Source organism: Gossypium hirsutum, chromosome D01 (genome assembly GCF_007990345.1).
Source record: "Gossypium hirsutum isolate 1008001.06 chromosome D01, Gossypium_hirsutum_v2.1, whole genome shotgun sequence".
NCBI classification, from domain to species: domain Eukaryota; kingdom Viridiplantae; phylum Streptophyta; class Magnoliopsida; order Malvales; family Malvaceae; genus Gossypium; species Gossypium hirsutum.
The window spans coordinates 20418924-20435979 of NC_053437.1; the positions used below are offsets into that span (position 1 = coordinate 20418924).

At 34.7% G+C, this 17056-nt stretch overlaps 5 protein-coding genes across 9 annotated transcripts; 1 reads left to right on the forward strand and 4 right to left on the reverse strand.

The window, feature by feature from the left end:
• Positions 1-972: 972 nt before the first annotated feature.
• On the forward strand, positions 973-5215 carry LOC107922426 (protein WEAK CHLOROPLAST MOVEMENT UNDER BLUE LIGHT 1). 2 transcript variants are annotated; one of them, XM_041087287.1, is made up of 5 exons: positions 973-1113; positions 1369-1416; positions 1616-1695; positions 2123-2920; positions 3039-5215. In XM_041087287.1, exons 4-5 carry the CDS (start codon positions 2228-2230, stop codon positions 4818-4820), a joined length of 2475 nt encoding a protein of 824 aa, XP_040943221.1. In that variant the 5' UTR covers positions 973-1113; positions 1369-1416; positions 1616-1695; positions 2123-2227; the 3' UTR covers positions 4821-5215. The 2 variants fall into 2 exon arrangements, with proteins under 2 accessions (XP_040943221.1, XP_016707946.2); XM_016852457.2 differs by lacking the exon at positions 1616-1695.
• Positions 5216-5367: 152 nt separating this feature from the next.
• On the reverse strand, positions 5368-6945 carry LOC121203567 (photosystem I chlorophyll a/b-binding protein 5, chloroplastic). The gene is made up of 6 exons (XM_041087288.1): positions 6553-6945; positions 6324-6456; positions 6143-6255; positions 5939-6043; positions 5746-5834; positions 5368-5662 (listed from the first exon to the last, which is right to left on the reverse strand). Exons 1-6 carry the CDS (start codon positions 6765-6767, stop codon positions 5520-5522), a joined length of 798 nt encoding a protein of 265 aa, XP_040943222.1. The 5' UTR covers positions 6768-6945; the 3' UTR covers positions 5368-5519.
• Positions 6946-7081: 136 nt separating this feature from the next.
• Positions 7082-12126, reverse strand: LOC107922427 (pentatricopeptide repeat-containing protein At2g04860). Of its 4 annotated transcripts, none has more exons than XM_016852460.2 (3): positions 8412-12126; positions 7623-7722; positions 7082-7540 (listed from the first exon to the last, which is right to left on the reverse strand). In XM_016852460.2, the coding sequence occupies exon 1, from the start codon at positions 11971-11973 to the stop codon at positions 9883-9885; it is 2091 nt and encodes a 696-aa protein (XP_016707949.2). In that variant the 5' UTR covers positions 11974-12126; the 3' UTR covers positions 7082-7540; positions 7623-7722; positions 8412-9882. The 4 variants fall into 4 exon arrangements, with proteins under 4 accessions (XP_016707949.2, XP_016707947.2, XP_016707948.2 ...); XM_016852458.2 differs by having other exon boundaries at positions 7623-7769; XM_016852459.2 differs by having other exon boundaries at positions 7623-7778.
• Positions 7237-9732, reverse strand: LOC121213566 (protein CYPRO4-like). Its single transcript, XM_041086357.1, has 7 exons — positions 9618-9732; positions 9120-9319; positions 8836-9037; positions 8587-8789; positions 8412-8501; positions 7463-7540; positions 7237-7356 (listed from the first exon to the last, which is right to left on the reverse strand). The coding sequence occupies exons 1-7, from the start codon at positions 9730-9732 to the stop codon at positions 7237-7239; spliced, it is 1008 nt and encodes a 335-aa protein (XP_040942291.1).
• Positions 12127-13064: 938 nt separating the features above from the next.
• On the reverse strand, positions 13065-14892 carry LOC107921118 (alpha-amylase). Its single transcript, XM_016850987.2, has 4 exons — positions 14602-14892; positions 14385-14517; positions 13514-14298; positions 13065-13432 (listed from the first exon to the last, which is right to left on the reverse strand). Exons 1-4 carry the CDS (start codon positions 14677-14679, stop codon positions 13181-13183), a joined length of 1248 nt encoding a protein of 415 aa, XP_016706476.2. The 5' UTR covers positions 14680-14892; the 3' UTR covers positions 13065-13180.
• Positions 14893-17056: the final 2164 nt, after the last annotated feature.

Below are 17056 nucleotides of genomic sequence, written 5' to 3' on the forward strand. Positions count from 1 at the left end.
CTTCTTTACCTATGATAATTTCAGCTTGACACATGGTGCTTTGTAATTGGTTTGAAAATTATTCGTTTATATAAATATATATTTAATATTAAATACAATCAACACATGCATCCCATCAGAAATAAACTATTTTTCTTTAACCATCTCTTAAACTTTAATGACAATATATATTTAAATAATATAATAAATGATAGCACTTCTAAGTAATTTTTATAATTTTTGAATATTTTATAAGATTTTTAATAATTTTAATAATTTTTTAATTCTATAATTATTTTTTATATTTTTGAATTTTTTTATTTATAATTTTTTTAAAAAAAATTTAGAATTAGTCAAAATGTATAAATATTGAGGTTATATTTGTTGAATGTTTAATATTAGAACTAAATTAACAAAATATATAAATATTGAGAGCTAAAGTTATTATTATACCAACATTCCATTTGGTAAACAAATATATTTTAACTATAAATTATAATTGATTTAATAAGAGTGACTAAAAAAATGGATGATTAAAACATAAATGCCTAAAACTCGAGTGACTATTAGGATAATTTATATATATAAAAAAAGATATTTTTCTCTAAAAAGGTAAGTTATTTTCAATTAATGGAAAATATTTCCAATTAATTTTATTTTATTTATTTTAATACTATATTATCCTATAAAATTTACTTTTAAAATTTGATTTTTTATTTAGAATAAAGTGAAATATTTAAGAATTAAAGATAAAAGGTAGCATATATAGATATATATTTATATTTTAAAATCTAAAAACAATCTAATTAAATTTGAAGTAATACTAAATTTCAATATTTATTTTTTCAACTTAATTTATCAAACAACAGTGTTAGAATCAGATGTTAGAGCGGTCCTATTTAAGGTAAATGGAGTTGTATTGAAACTTATTTATATAAACCAAAAAGGGATAATCAATGTAAAAAGAAAACGAATAATTTTCTCAAAATAAATAAACTGCATGGATTTTAGGTGTCACAAAATAAACCATTCACAATCGTTGTATTTTGCTTAATTTTCGCGTCTGAATCTTTTAAGAAATCATTAACAATGGATCCCTTCCATTTTCTGTCTGTTTGTTTCTGGTTAATCCGGGTAACTTCATTTCCTTCTTCTTCTCCTCCTATTAAATGAAATTTGTCAATTAGCTTTCTGTTAATCTATGATTCAATCAAATAATTAAGCGGCAAACCGTTTGTTTATATTTTTATATCTGGAAATGAAGTTCTCAGAATTTTGAAATTGCATGGGATTCGAGTTGAATGAATTTATTATAACGTTTACTGAGATCACAAGCTTAGTTTCTTCATTTAATCTCATCTTTTTTATTTTTGCTTTGTTTTATTGCAGAAACAAGCGACATTGAAATCGATTTGGCTTACCTTAGCTTCCTTTCCCGTAAGCTTTCATTTACATTTTCTTTTTAGAATTTAATTTATTTTCTAGATGATAATTTGTGTCATTATCTCAAAACATAGTTATGATTATTGATTCTTCTGAAAAAGAAGTGAACTTCCAAAATATTAGGGGGAAAGAAAAACTTAAATTTTGATTAAATTATGGTAATGTTATGCTAAAATTGTTTATCTACTAGTAGGAAAATAATGGGATTGAGAAATAGAGATGCTTCTATTTATGAACTTGGATTGGATTTATGCAGCTTGAATTTCATTCAAGGTAAAAAAGTCTGCCTATGTGTTCTTAGCAGATGAATGTTTTCTGATTAAAATTGATTTATTTTTTATGGACCATGTAATTTGCAGGGCTGAGATATGGCGGTAGGGGATAGAATTCTACTTTGCATTTAATTGAAGTCTGGATGAAATTAGCCCTAAAAAGGAGCTCTTGCATGAAATTAAATTTCGTGGGGGTGTTAAAGATCTACCCCCATTATTTTTATTTGAAATTGTCGATTCATTCTGATATGATTAATCATTGATGATGTGTTTGCTAAACATATGTTTCTAGGTTTCATATTAGCTTCTTCTCTTTGTTTTTTGTTTTTTTTTCTCTCAAGAATTGGATGGATTAGGAAGTGATTTGTTGTGATTTTGTTTTCTTTTTTTACCTGCCCCTTACATGGTTTCCATTTTCTTGGTTACAGACACCTTGCCAGATCCCTTCCCATTTTCTCATAAGCGGAATGTACAAGCAGAAGAGATATATTGTTTAGATTCTTCCTTATCCTCTATAAAGTCATTTGTCAGTAATGGAAAGTTCTAAGCCTGATCCAAATGCAGCACAAGTAGAGCCTATAATAGATAATGCAGCTTTAGCTTCATCAGTTGTTATTGATCAAACTGAGATAGATCCACAGAGTAGAATGATGGAAGGTTCTAGGTCTGGAAGAATATATGAGAGTTCAGATGAAAATCTATCTAAAAATAATGGTGTTGAAGATTCTGAAAATGACCATATTGCACCAGCCAGTGAGCTTTCTTCACCCCCTATAGATGTCACCACGGTTGCTATTGAAGGTACACATGGTGTTTCTGATGGTCAGAAACCTCAACTAGCTGTTGTCGATGGTGACAATGACATGATTTTGCCTTCTGCTTCCTCCAATAATTCTGCTGATGGATCCATAAAAGACACTTTGGATGGACAACAGAGTCAAGGTAATGGTTCTCTTGGCAGTTCTCCCAAGGTCAATGACTCTGAGGTAGAAGATGCTAAAAAGGGAGATCATCTAGTCCAAGTCCGTAATCTTGTTTTGCCTCTTAAACGGATTATCACTTCTAGTTTTGAATCCCCAAAATCTGGTACTTCAACACCGACAAAAGAAGGTGATTTAAATAAAGTTCATATTGATACAGCTGCAACTTTTGAATCTGTTAAAGAAGCAGGTTCCAAGTTTGGAGGAATTGTTAGATGGAAATCCAATAGAACACAAACTGTTGAGGTATATTAATTAGACATATTTGTAGTGGTATTTATGTTAAAAGAAATTCTATGCTGTTGCAATATGTTTTTGTCTTGTTCATGTCTGCTAAATGTAATTTTTTTTGGCTGGGCAATAGAGACGCAAGCTTGCAGTCCAAGACCTTGAGAAACTACAGGAGGATATGGTTGTGTATAAGAATCGGTTAGTGGATGCTGAAGAGGCAAAAATGCAAGCATTACAAGAGCTGGACAGCACAAATAGACAAATAAATGAGCTAAAGCTAAGCCTGGAGAAAGCACAAAATGAAGAGAATCAGGCAAGACAAGACTCTGAACTCGCTATGCTCAGAGCGGAGGAGATGGAACAAGGGATTGGTGATGAGGCTAGTGTTGCAGCAAAGCAACAGCTTGAGGTTGCTAAAGCTAGGCATGCAGCTGCTGTTGCGGAGCTGGAATCTGTTAACGAGGAGTTGGAAACATTAAGAAAGGGATATGCTTCTATGGTGACTGAGCGAGATATAGCTATTAAGGAAGCTGAAGAGGCCAAATCTTCTTCAAAAGAGGTTGAGAGGACAGTGGAAGGAATGACTATAGATATGATGGCCACAAAGGAGTCTTTAGAGTCTGCACAGGCTACCCATGTGGGGGCTGAAGAGAAAAGAATTGTAGCAGCCATGGCCCGAGACCAAGATACTCACTATTGGGAGAAGGAACTAAAACAGGCTGAAGAGGAGCTCCAGAGACTCAATCAGCAAATACAATCAGCAAAAGACATGAAACCAAAGCTAGACACTGCTTCAGCACTGCTACTTGATTTGAAAGCTGAATTAGCTGCTTATATGGAATCTAAGTCCAAGTTGGAAAATAATGGATACCTCAGCGATGCGTCACAGACACAAGAGAGAAGAACTCACACTGATATACCAGCTGCGGTTGCTTCAGCAAAGAAGGAACTTGAAGAGGTGAAGCTCAAAATAGAAAAAGCAACTACAGAAGTGGATTCTTTGAAGGTGGTTGCTGTTTCATTGGAATCAGAGCTTGAAAAGGAAAAGTCTGCTCTTGCCTCCATGAAGCAAAGAGAAAGCATGAAAGAAAAAGAGGCCAGAGATAAAATGGAGGTAACCAAACTACTGCAGCAGGCAGCACAAGAGGCTGATGAGGCCAAGTCAGTTGTTGAAATGGCTAATCAAGAGCTAAGAAAATTAAAGGAAGAGGCTGAGCAAGCAAAGGCCGGAGCAGGTACCTTGGAGAGTAGATTACTTGCAGTTGAAAAGGAGATAGAGGCAGCTAAGGCTTCAAAGGAGTCAGCTTTAGTTGCTATCGAAACATTGCAAGACACCAATAATGTGGATTCATCAGATAGTGTAATTCTTTCCTTAGAAGAGTACTATGACCTTAGAAAACGTGCATATGAGGTAGAGGAGCAGGCCAGCATGATCGCGGCAGCTGCCGTTTCTCAAATCGAGGAAGCTAAGCAATCCCAGTCAAGAAGCTTGGTAAAGCTGGAAGAAGTAAATCGAGAGATGGCTGAAAGAAAGGAAGCACTAGAAATTGCTTTGGAGAAGGCTGAGAAGGCCAAGGAAGGGAAGTTAGGTGTAGAGCAGGAATTGAGACAATGGAGGGCTAAACATGAGAAGCGCCGAAAGGCTTCTGGATCGAGTCATGGAGGAAACCCTCCAAGGTCAAGTTTTGAGGGAAAGAGACAAAGCAATAAGGTTGAACCTGTAACCATGTCTCCTTCCAGCACTCTGGATACCTCCAAGGCAATCTATGGGCATAACAAAGAATCTGAATCATCCCCAGAGACAGTGGTTGTAAAGAAAAAGAAAAAGTCACTCTTCCCCAAGATTTTCATGTTCTTCTCTAGAAAAAAGGCAAGCTTTTCAAAAACCAAGTCCAAGACCAAGTCCAAAACCTAGTAAGCTTCTTGGGTATTGTGATTTCACCTCGTTTCTTTTTCTTTTCTTGGTTGTTAAGGTGGCCATTAATGTTCATCAAAGGGTTTACTCTGAGTGTAAATTCTATTGATTCGTTGATGTATGATAAAGTTGAGGATATACTGAGAAGGGTTGTATGGCTGGAGAATCTTAAGAATAAAGGTGGTTCTATTCTCTATTGGCTTTGATATAAGCTGAAGTTTATTATGAATGAAAAACAACTTGGTCTTCTTTGCCTTATTCATAGGCATGTTAATTTTAAGAAGTTAATAACCCATACATAGGGTAATTTGTGTATATGTATTGCTCGTTTATTTTTTCTGTTAACTATGTAAACATAAACCTGAAATAAATGATCCATCGTGTTAAAATTGTTATATTATATTCATTCATCTATTTTCGTGTTTATTACATATGTCAGGTTTAAAAGTAATTGGTTTATAAGTTTTAACTCGATTAGCATCGATATTGTTGATAGTATTCCATTTTTGTGAAAGCCCTGTTTGGATGCCATTGTTTACCAGCTGTAGGCCTTGAAATCATAAATCTTCTATTGCTTACAGCAGTTGAACAAAGAATAAATAGCAATAAAAATGGGGAAGTAGGAGTAATTTACATTTGCATCAAAGTATAAGCCAATGGCAAAAGTGAAGAAGACAGACCCGCATTTGATTTTGAGGTTCAAGAAGTAGAGTTAGCAAGGGTTTGAATGATGGTCTTTTGCCATGGATTTGAAAGGTGCTCCACAAGGTTATCAATTGGACCTGCATGTGTCACGTAAGCTTGCACAAAGATGCCTAGCATGGCTATCATCGCCAGTCTTCCTGCATTGGACACCTGGTTTCAGAACAAAATGAAAACACAACACACACACACAATAATGATGGAGGAAATAGGCAAAGCAGACCATTTTTTATCTCTTTCAGCTTCCATTCATGAGCATTTTTAATATCTTTGGCCAGACCAAGTGGATTTAGCAGTGGACCCCCAGGGTAGCTGTTTACCATGAAAACAAAAAAGTCTCTTTAAGTTTGATTTCCATTTTTAGAGATTCAAGCAGCGAATGGGATATGATTCTCTAAGGATCCTCAAAAACATACCCAGGTTCTAAACCTTCCAGTGCAGCTTCCAATCCAAAGAAAGATCCTTCTTTGGCTTGAGAACCAGGATTAATGAAATCCATGTATCTTTTAGTTTCAGCAAACCTGTCCTCATCAACATCAAACCAAGCAATTAGTCTATATACAAAATGCATAGTTTTTTACTAAGTACATAAGAAAATTGTGGCGTATATAGTATTCTACCCCATTAAAAGAAACTGAACAACAATCAAAGTTCTTGTGCTGGCAAATTCAAATTTCACTGCACCAGCTTCATACCAAACTGGTAAATTGCTGATCCCTGTAACGCGTAGTAACTGCAAAATATAAAGTGAATAAGTTCCACCAAGCCCCAATAACAGTAATCCATGGAAGAATCACTTACATCAGTGAATAGAATTCCAGCAACTCCAGCCATGGCAAAGCGAGCATGGACCAACTCTGCCTGAACATACCATTTCAAGCTCTTGGGATCTTCTCCTAGGCCAAGTGGGTCAAACCCATAATCACCAGCCAAACTGGATTTACGAAACAACAAAAAGAAGGTCAAAAACTGAGAAACCAGTGTAAATTCTATTATTGTGTAGGGAACTTCGTATGGAACACTGGCTCACGTTCCATCCAAATATGGCGGAGGGTCAAGTCCAGGGAGCCATGTTGGTCGCTGCTGAGCTTGAACTGCAACTTGTGGATAACGCTGAGGGGCAAAAGTAGACCAAAATGTGGTTGCTGAGCCCAACGAGGGTTTGTATAGTTTGTTGTGAAATGTGGGTGAAGAAGAATAAGAACAAGGTTGAACAAGGAAGCCTCTTCCAACCGCAACCGCCATTGTTGTGTTGATTGTTTCCTTATTTTCCTCTTCTTTCTTCTTTTGCTTTTCTTTTTATGTTTGCTTATCAGTAAATCTTATTGGAGGCATTCATGGCGTCCACGTCATCATTAAAAAATTATTACAGTTAAATATATAGAAAATGGCACCATACGTGGAAAACATGATAACACAGACCCACTCGCCACTTCCTAGCCATTGGGTTTGGATATATGGATTATTGGACCTATTGAAAGTTATCAACCAGCATAGCCATTCACTTTTGAAGCCATAACTGCTACATTTACAACTAAATAAAACAATAGTAACAACAATTAACTAGCAAAAGGGAGATCATTACATTAGTAGTGTTGCCAGATACACACGCAAGCGAGCTTAATCTAACAAGGAAAATAACAATCGTGAAAAGAAAAATACAGTTGAGAAGCTCTACAAATGCAGCAGCGACTTCTTTGGTAAATTTGGAAAGTTACAAATTAGGGAAGAGTGGTAGTGGAACAAATAACTGCCTGCTTGAAATGCTGAACGAACGGACTTTTAGAGGGGTGGCAACAACTAGTGGGGCTTCATGAGAGTCAGTGACTGCAAACTTATCATGCACAAAACAATTGTCAACAATGGAGTCATCCCTAAGGACTCTAACAGCTCTTCAAACCCTCGTGAATATGGTAGCATGCATGAGATCCGTTTTTCACCTGTTGGAAGTTCCGTATTACACTAAACTTGCCTACTGTTCCGACTAGATGGTGCTCTTGCTTCCTGTTCTTGGTGACCTGTGTCATGCAGCAACACAAATGATTAGAAGTTTTCATTTATGAAACTAAGAAAATGTCGGAAAGAACAACAATCTGATACCTAAAAGGGGAGAGGAACTGTTGCAAGCATATTGTACGCTATCTATTAAGTGACAATGGAGTCTTTCTGTACTCTATAGTCCTTTCCACCCTCCCCAATCCTGATGCCATTCATCATCCTTTAGTAGTGCACTCTATGAAACTTGAACTGAAAAAACTTGATTAAAGAACTTTTAAGGATAGAGATGGCATAAAAGGCATGTTGATTGTATGTTGCAGAGGCAATTAGATTCCAAGGAATAAAGTGGCCTAGCCGCTTTAATATTGATATGTAACCAAGTTGGACAAAGGAATGCAACAAAATGAGAAGTGTGTAGACCTCAAAACCAAGTTCACAAATCTAGCGTGAGAAGAATCTTCAAAATCATGTTAATGATTCAGCATATTAGACAACGTAGGCAACAAATCCAAATATCATGTTTCCACCAGGGGACAATGAAATTGATGCAACATGTGCAATTGGAACACGCAAACTGGATCAGTTTTTAGATCCTTAACCTCAGAGTTTATATAAAATAACATACTGGATCAATGCCGCAAGTAACATATCAAAAAATAATGCAATGCGAAGGAACCAAAATTCAAAAGGATATCAAACAACTCCAGCTAGCTATTCAAAATTAAAAAAAAAACAAAAAAGACACTGGTAATATTCTGCCAACTAAGCACTTCCTTCAAGATTAGATGGCCAATTAGTAATACCTACATCATGTATATTAAATGCAGCTCAGCAGCTAAAAGCACAAGCAATAGGAAGTTAAAACCTGAATAAGAGGATATGCATGCTTACCCATGAAAGCTGAGCATTTTTGAACTTGTTATTGGCCCCTGCTAAATGTGAATCCAGGGGAGTTAGCTTCAACAAACTTGGAGCTCTATCCTGTTCCCCAAACGCCCACTAAAACCTGTCTTTGTCTTTCCATCCTTGTTGGCAAAAAGGGTGCAAATAAGGATCAAATAGGTACCAGTTGATCCAAATACTTCCCATCAAAGGTAACATAAACATGAGTCCTGGGAAACCCAAGGTCAGGAAAAGTTGTTCTTGCCTGTCTCATAGAATTGGTTGAATAAAACTGAATCTTCCCATTGAGAGATCCAACAGCAGTAGAGCCATTCCGAGGGCTTGCAAAGCATCGGAAGTTAGTCCCTCTTGAAAACTGATGATGCCCTTATACCCAATTCAAAACAGGGTTACTAGTAGCAAGATTCTGAACCATCCCATTTTGGTCTATTGTATCCACCAGCAAAGCCTATTGTCATAAAAATGCGGTTTCTGATGGGTTCCAATTGTGATCCCTTGTTATCATTTCTGATATACCTCATCGAAATATCAGCCCCATCTTTCCCGAACTTCCACTCAGTAACAATCTTTCTGGTCTCAATATCCAGCTGATGAAGCCCTGTTGTGTGAGGCTTCTGAATCCCCGATCTTAGAACTCATTAGAAGCACATTCATCTCAGTTTTCATAAGAAGCCCCTTTTTTGGCATCAAATGCACCAAATACAAAGAACTCTTTGGATTCCCATGATCAAAACTTACATAAACACCTTTGCCATGAATCCCATTTGCAAAATTCTTAACTTGGACACCAGAATCACCAACCAAGAAACTATGATCCAATACCCCCAAAGCCAAGCTTTGTATCCCTTCATATGCCACCTCCTCAGACTCCTCTCGAAGATCCTGATTTGCCGTCACTGGGTCACAGATTGGGGAATTCTCAAGGAAGCATCCTCAGTATCTTCCCAGATAGAATCATCAGCTGCTTCAGGCTTTTCCCAACCAGTAAAATTTTCCCCATAAACCTTAACCATGTTAGCATCATCAAACTCAAACCCATGTGTATTCTCAAACAAACAATCATTAAACTTTCTAACAAAGATTCTATAAACTTTATCACTAAAAAACTTCATTGCCCAAACTCCCTTTGCTACGAAATCAACCAAGGTTCATCTCTATAAGTTTTTGACTGCATTTCCACTTTAATTTTGTTACCAACCTTCAAAACCCACCAAGATTCCTCGTTTTCCAACTCGTTACTCTCTTCTTCTCCATCCAGACCAATGATTTTCAAGAAGGGTAAGATGTGAGCTTCTCGAAAGTGATCCATTTGGCTTTAGGGGTGTTACTGCCAATGTGAAGTTAGAGCTTTAAGCTTTTTTGGGTTACTCAATGGGCAATTTAACAGGTTACAGGTTATTTGATCATTCCTGGTCCAAGCTAGTTCTAAGGTTCTTCTTGCAAGACATTGGCGGCAACATTATGAAGTCAGCTCAATCAGGCTAGTTCCTGAACAGCCATCCCCTCCAGTGTCCTTCATAATTTGCCTCACTCTTGCAACATCATCCCACATCCCTTTTGAAGCATAAAGATTTGACATCAAGACATAAAGGCCACCATTTCTGTGGTCCAAAAGATACAATTTCTTGGCTAAATATTCCCCAAGTTTGACCTCTTGGTGGATGCAACAACCATTGAGCAAAGCTCCCCACACTGCAGAATCTGGCTTAGATTCCATATTCCTGATGAATAACAATGCTTCCCCAAAGTAGCCACAACGGCTAAGCAGTGCAACCATGCTTGCACAGTGTTGAAGGCCTGGTGATATGGCAAATTCTTCTACCATCATCTGGAAGTATCTTCTTCCTTTATCAACATTGCCACCGTGGATGCAAGCAGCTAAAACACCCAAGAATGTGATTTTATCAGGCTTTAACCCTCTTTTTTGCAATTCAGTGTAGTGATTAAATGCTTTATTTTCGAATCCGCCTATACCATAACCTGTAATCATTGTATTCCATGTTGCCAAACATGGTTCTTTGATGCTCTTGAAGATTCGTTCAGCTAGCTCAATGGTTCCACACTTGACATACATGTCTATAAGAGCAGTACCAATAAAATCTTCCATTTCTAGGTTATTCCTAAGGATAAAACCATGAAGCTTTTTACCAAACTGTAAATAACCCAATTGTGAACACCCAGATAGCATAGTAGCAATGGTGATGGCATCTGGTACATGTCCATACATCCTCATTTGACAAAATAACTCCATGGCATCGCCAGTTCTTCCAGCCTGCACACAACTGGATATTATCGAGTTCCAACTGATTAATGGTTTTTCCTGCATCTCAGAGAACAAAGAGAAGACAGCGTCTATATCATTGAACCTTGAATACATGCTTATTAGCCCATTTGCAACCAAACAATGTATGAAAAGACCAGTCTTTATTCCGTAACCATGAAAAGCAAGTCCAATAGCAATGTTAGCAGGATTTTTAACCCCATGGAGAATGCTAACCATTGCAACTTCATCCAATTCCATATCGAGCATCTGACTCCGAGTAAAGCATGGTACTACCTTATCCATGTTCCCTTTCTCAGCATAGCTTGAGACAATAGCAGTCAAGGAAACCAAATTTTCTTGAGACAATGACTTATGAAGCAATTCAGCAGATTCACTATCTCCACATTTCGCATATACACAAACTAAAGAAGCAATCACAGAAGCATTGTTTACAAAACCGACTTTAATAGCAAAACAATGAAGAGTTTCAGGGTCTGCATTAGCAGATAGAAGGCTCATAAGTGTTACAGAATTAGCTTCCAAATCTTGCGCTCTCATTTTATTGAATAAAACCATCGCTTCATCAAACAAACCATTTTGTCCATAAGCACCAATCATGGTATTCCAGGAAACTACAGTTTTTTCTACCATTTCTTCAAACAAAATTTCTGCCCCTTCCAAGTCCCCACATTTTGCATACATCGAAGTAAGCGCATTTTTCACCTTAGAGTCCTTATCTAACCCAGCTTTAACTCCAAATCCATGAATAGATTTCCCTTGAAACGCTAACTCAAGCCTCCCGCAAGAAGGAACCAAACCAACCAACGTCGCAGCTTCAGGCCTGAACCCCTCTCTGACCATTTCAATGAACAGATTAAAAGCAAAAATATCGTAACAATTTTTTGAATACCCGGAAATCAAGGCATTCCAAGCAACCACATCTCTGTCAGGCATTTCTTCAAACAAAAAGCGAGCATTTTCAATGCAACCCAAATTTACATACAAGTTAAGAAGACCAGTTTTAACGTACACAAGTTGAATAATGCTGGATTTAAATAAATGGGTATGTATTTGATTGGCTTCTATCTTAGATTTAAGTGAATTTGAAGCAAAGGAAGATGAAGCTGAGGCCTTGATGAGAAGAGAGAAAGTGAGATCAGATGGCTTTAAATTGGATTGTAGTAACTGACGAAAAATAAGTAAAGAAGATTTCAATGTTTTAGTTTGAAGCTGTGACTTTAGTAATGAATGGAAGAAACAGAGACCAAATGAATTACCCAAGCTCATACTTGGGACTTTTGCCCTTATCCTTAAAGTTTACTTTTGTTGTTGATGAAGGAATGTGGATAACAAGACTTGTAAGGATCATTTCACTCCATATCAGGAGAAATTCTTTTTCTTTATCAATCGAGATGCTGTAACGAGGTAGGAGGTAGGGGGACTTTCAAATAAATTAAAGGAGTTGAATTATTCGAGTAAATTTAATTTTTTTTTTAAATTTTAATTTCGAGTTTAATTTTTAAATTTGAGTAAATAGATTATCAAATTATAATATTTTATATTTTTATCCCAAATTTTTTTATTTTTCTAAAATTCAAAAATTTTTATTTTTTTCTTAAATTTTTATTTTTCACCCTTTAATTCTAAATAAAAAATCATCCATAAAAAAAATTCTAAACTTAAATAGTAATAATTTTATTTATTCTACTATTTATATTATTAAATTAAATTTTACATTTTGTATTATTTAATCATATTAAATCTTTAAAAATCTCTTTTAAAATTGAATTATTGATAATGTCATAAAATATTTGTGTTAAAAATTTTATGTTGGTATCAGTGTCACATTTTATCTTTAAGATAATTTTTATTAAAAAATCAAAAGTTAACTCGTATATAAAATATTAATAAATAAAGTATGAGGAGATGAAAATCAATAACAAATTTGATTACTGTAGGCAAATTTGATTATGGTGGGTGACGGTAGTTATAAGGATCCAAAAGTCATTTTTTTTAATTTAACTTGAACAAATATATTCGATTCGATTTGATCCGAATTCCATCTCACTCGACTCGATTCGAGAAAATTTCAAATCGAGTTAAGATGATAAAATATGATTCGTCAACTCGATTAACTGGAATTTTTTTCATTTGATTCGATTCGGTCGAACGTTTACCCCTAGTAGGAGATCATTTTTTCTTCTCTACTAAAAAAACTAACTAAACAATCATATGTGATGAGATGTTTTTAAATTTATATTTAATCAAATGATGAATTTGTTTTTTTTTTTTTTGAAATTTTGAAGTGTTGTTTTATATAACATTGGGGCTTTCAATGTTTGAAGAAATGATTTGAAGCAATAGAGGAAAAGCGGTGATGATTCAAACATTATTAGATTTTCCTTTATATAGAAAACCAGAATTTTGGTTAAAGATACAACAATGACCAGTCATTGGAACATAATCCAAATGTTTAAATTATCATTTCAATTTGTCACTTCTTCTCCCATACAGCATAGTTATTCCCTGAGGTAGCAAGCTGGTAGTTGGGAGGAACAAGGTTTCCCAGATCCATCATTGGCCCAATCTTCATTATGATTTTATCATCGATAGATGCCATATAAAGTTCAGATTCTGAAGCCCGAATAGTAACTGTGCTTGTGCTTTGAATCCCATTCCTATTCCTTATTTCCACCAGTTTGCTGATCTCATCCTTCAACCCCAAGTCGAAGAAATGATCATAAAACTGCAGAGCAAGAAACTCAAGTTTTCATTTCATTAAGAAAGTGATGATAAGATTAAGAAGAAAATGCAGAGTAAAACTTACTATGGAGGGGATGCCAGGATGGGTTAGAATATAAGCATATCCTTGCATTATCTTATCAGATGGGAATGGCCATCTGTTTTGTGTGGATCCAGTGTCATGATTATCTATAAAAGTCACAGCATTTTGGGGTAAAAGTCCAATCATTCCAGGAGGTTTCCCACTGGAATCCTTTAATCGCCATAACTTCCCTTGCACTGCATCATTTAGAACCCCTTTGGTAGTGAAATCGAAGGCTGTCACTGCGCCTCCGGCGGCTTGGACCCAATCTTTTAGCGCAGCACGATGTAAATCTTCTTGTCCATCAATAAAGTCTTCCCATTTCTCCCCCACAGCAAAGTCGGGTGAAGTTCGGTCCATATAGATTTTGGTTATGGTTGGGGCATACCCTCTTACGAAATCGAAACGCCACCCATCGAATCCGATTTCAGTCTTTAACCAATTCAACCAATCTGATAATTCGTTTTGTACCCTTGGGTTGAGATGATCAATGTCTGGGGCAGGATCATAGGGTAGTCCGGTGTCGGGATTCCCAGTGCCGTCAGAATAGGCAGTATCATCCTTGCAAATGAAGGATGGTCCCCAATCTAGACGATCATCCGAAGTTCCACCTTCGAAGAGGCAATATATACCCCTGTTATCTTGCCTCTCGGCTGTTCTATGATTTATGACGATGTCAGCTACACATTTGACTCCCTTTTGATGGAAAGCATCGATTAATGACTTCAATTCAGCCTGAGATCCATACTTTGATGCATCAAGATCATATAGCCTTCCTGGCAAGTATCCTGAACATATAAATTCATTCATGGTATCATTCACATTAGTTAACCTATACATATGTGATGAATGAAGAAATTCAATCGGAGGGTACCCTGGGGAGCGGCTGACTGGGAGGGTGGTGGGAGCCAAACATGAGTAACACCGGCGTTAGAAATATCGGAAACAGAACTCTGGAGAAAGTTATACCATCCACCAGCCTTGTTGGATGATTCCCAGTTGAAACCCTGAAAGAAAAAAACAGAAAAGCATCCAAATTCAAAGACCCAAAACATTCAATCATAAGTGCAGAAGATAAAGATAGACATTACCTGGAACAATAAGGTAGGGGTTGCGAAAGGGGAGAAGACAAAGATGAAGATAAAGACGAAGCAAAGTGAAGTAAGCATTTTTGCCTCTAATTTTGTTTTGTTTTGCGTCTTTGGGAGCAGAGCAGCGAGCTGAGGGATTTAAACTGTCTCTTCAACGGTCTTCGTCAGCTTAATGGAGTTGGAAAAGAATTGAACTACGTGTGAAGGGGAGAAGATGATGATCAATTTCTGAATTTTCACTCTGTTTTCTTGCGTAATGACCGGGTAGTGGACTTGGAAAAAACTAAAACGTCAATGAATTTTTAAAAATAACACTCTCCAATTTCTAAGACGCAACTTAGAATTTGAGTAATTAAACAACCAATTACCAATTACCAATTCGCATCATTTAAATTTGGGAAATTCTTTTTTATACAAATTTATACAAATTATTTTATACTATAATAATAAAATATTTTCTAAGAAATAGTTTACTTTTTAAAAAATATATAATTCTATATTTATTATTGGATAAAAAATGTTTTGCTATTAGACACATCAAGTCTAAATATTTCACACATTTTTTTTACCTAATAACAAATTAGGTTTACGAAGGTATGTTATAAATTCTATATTATTCTTCTATCGACACGTATTTGAGTGCTTTAGCATAAGTGTTATAAATGTTATTGAACACTTTATAATATTTTTTTTATAAATGTTATCTTATAACTTCTATATTATATTCTGACTTAATTTATGTGGAATAATAGAAATCGAAATATTATTTTAGAAAAAAATATATTATAAATTTGGTTTGCTATTTGACTCCTAACATAAATTAGCTGCAAATTAGGTTTACAAAAGTTATTATAATTGAAGAATTACAAAATTGGTTTACGCCTTAAATTCTAAAGTGCCAAAAGTTATTATAATTGAAGAATTACAAAATTGGTTTACGCCTTAAATTCTAAAGTGCCAAGAAATGTTGCTTGAGACATATATCAAAATAGGTTAAAAAATACGTCTGCTATTCCACAAAGTTAGTTATGAAAATACAAAAATTTCTCTTGCACCATATTGTGAGATACAGCGCCATTTTAGAGAATGAGCTAGAGTCAAGCACTAAAGACAGCTCACAAAGTCTTTAATTTAAGACATTCAAAGCTTTGTAATGTGGTTGAGAGGACACTGGCTATTCTACAAAAAATATTTCTCACATCAAAATAAGGTTGGATCGTGCTAATATATTGCATACTTTATAGCTTCATTCATAGGTGGAATTGCGATGATTTATACTTTGAAGAGTACATAGAAGAAGAACCTCCTAGTAATCTTAATGATATAGATTCAATTTGAAATTGGCCAAGGACGAACAAATTAATAAGTATGTTTTAAGTGTTAGAGAGTGAATAACCTAACAAATCTAGAATATTAAAGCAATTAGATAAAACTGCTACATGATTTTTTTGTTATTTTAATTTATAATTATATTTTTTACTACTTTTTTAGACTAACATATTGCAAACAATGATTTGATTTTAATTATGTAATTATGTAATTTCAATTTGTACTACCAAGCACGACATACGAAATTACGATGTAACTATACTCTATTAGCTAAAAAACATGAGTAAAAAGGAAATTTAAATAGGCAAATACATTTGAGTAAAAATATTAACATGCACTCCAATTACTTTCCAACTTGTATTGTCATTTTTCTACCGCAAATCAAAATGTTATCATATTAGGAAGTTTTATTTAGGGAATAACTTATATTGGAATGATCTTAAAAACTAAAGTTTTTAGGCACTAATAAATATTTGAGACATCATCAACTTTCATTATGCACACCCATATATAGTCAATCCATTATCCAACTCTGATTAAATTATTTAAAACATAAGTATTTAAAATAAAAATCAAATAATATACAAACTTTAAAAATTACACAATTCTTGCTACTCAAAATTCAATACAATAAAATAGTTACTTTTTTAAAATGTATAATAAAAAAACAATTCTTCACTTTTGCAACCTAAAATTTTAACATTAAAACAGATAAAAGCTCCTGAAGATAATAAACAAACATCAATAATTAAATAGTAAAAAAAAAAAGAAAAGTAAAAGAGAGAGCACGCTTTAGATAGTAGATTTAGCAGAAGTTTTTTCACAAAGATCAGTTAAGATTAGCAATGATTGAATTTACAATTGAGAAAATGAAATTTGACTTTCTTAATAATATGATTGTCTTCTAGTTTTTATTATAAATGAAATTGTCGATTGAGAATTTTTTTAAAAATATCAAAATTTTATAAATGATAAAGCAACAAACTATGGGATAAAAAAAACCCTTACTTTCAAAATTATATAAATTACTTATGGATGATTTTTTTAATTGTAATTACTTATATTTTAAAATGATATAATTAAAGTTGGAGAATAAGTTGAATATGAAGGTGTATAATAATAATTT

What these genes read in the sequence shown, in the direction of transcription:
- LOC121213566 (XM_041086357.1), bottom strand. Translation starts at nt 9,732, where the DNA reads ATGGATCACTTTCGAGAAGCTCACATCTTACCCTTCTTGAAAATCATT. An exon ending in TTGGTGGGTTTTGAAGGTTG is followed by an intron (nt 9,320 to 9,617) that starts GTAACAAAATTA and finishes TCTGTGACCCAG; the next exon opens with TGACGGCAAATCAGGATCTT. An exon ending in GGAAGTATTTGGATCAACTG is followed by an intron (nt 8,502 to 8,586) that starts GTACCTATTTGA and finishes TTTGGGGAACAG; the next exon opens with GATAGAGCTCCAAGTTTGTT.
- LOC107922426 (XM_041087287.1), top strand. Translation starts at nt 2,228, where the DNA reads ATGGAAAGTTCTAAGCCTGATCCAAATGCAGCACAAGTAGAGCCTATA. An exon ending in ATAGAACACAAACTGTTGAG is followed by an intron (nt 2,921 to 3,038) that starts GTATATTAATTA and finishes GCTGGGCAATAG; the next exon opens with AGACGCAAGCTTGCAGTCCA.
- LOC107922427 (XM_016852461.2), bottom strand. Translation starts at nt 11,973, where the DNA reads ATGAGCTTGGGTAATTCATTTGGTCTCTGTTTCTTCCATTCATTACTA.
- LOC107921118 (XM_016850987.2), bottom strand. Translation starts at nt 14,679, where the DNA reads ATGCTTACTTCACTTTGCTTCGTCTTTATCTTCATCTTTGTCTTCTCC. An exon ending in CCCCTACCTTATTGTTCCAG is followed by an intron (nt 14,518 to 14,601) that starts GTAATGTCTATC and finishes TTTTTCTTTCAG; the next exon opens with GGTTTCAACTGGGAATCATC. An exon ending in ATCCTGGCATCCCCTCCATA is followed by an intron (nt 13,433 to 13,513) that starts GTAAGTTTTACT and finishes CTTGCTCTGCAG; the next exon opens with TTTTATGATCATTTCTTCGA.
- LOC121203567 (XM_041087288.1), bottom strand. Translation starts at nt 6,767, where the DNA reads ATGGCGGTTGCGGTTGGAAGAGGCTTCCTTGTTCAACCTTGTTCTTAT. An exon ending in CTGGAAGGTTTAGAACCTGG is followed by an intron (nt 5,835 to 5,938) that starts GTATGTTTTTGA and finishes CATGGTAAACAG; the next exon opens with CTACCCTGGGGGTCCACTGC. An exon ending in GCTGAAAGAGATAAAAAATG is followed by an intron (nt 5,663 to 5,745) that starts GTCTGCTTTGCC and finishes TGTCCAATGCAG; the next exon opens with GAAGACTGGCGATGATAGCC.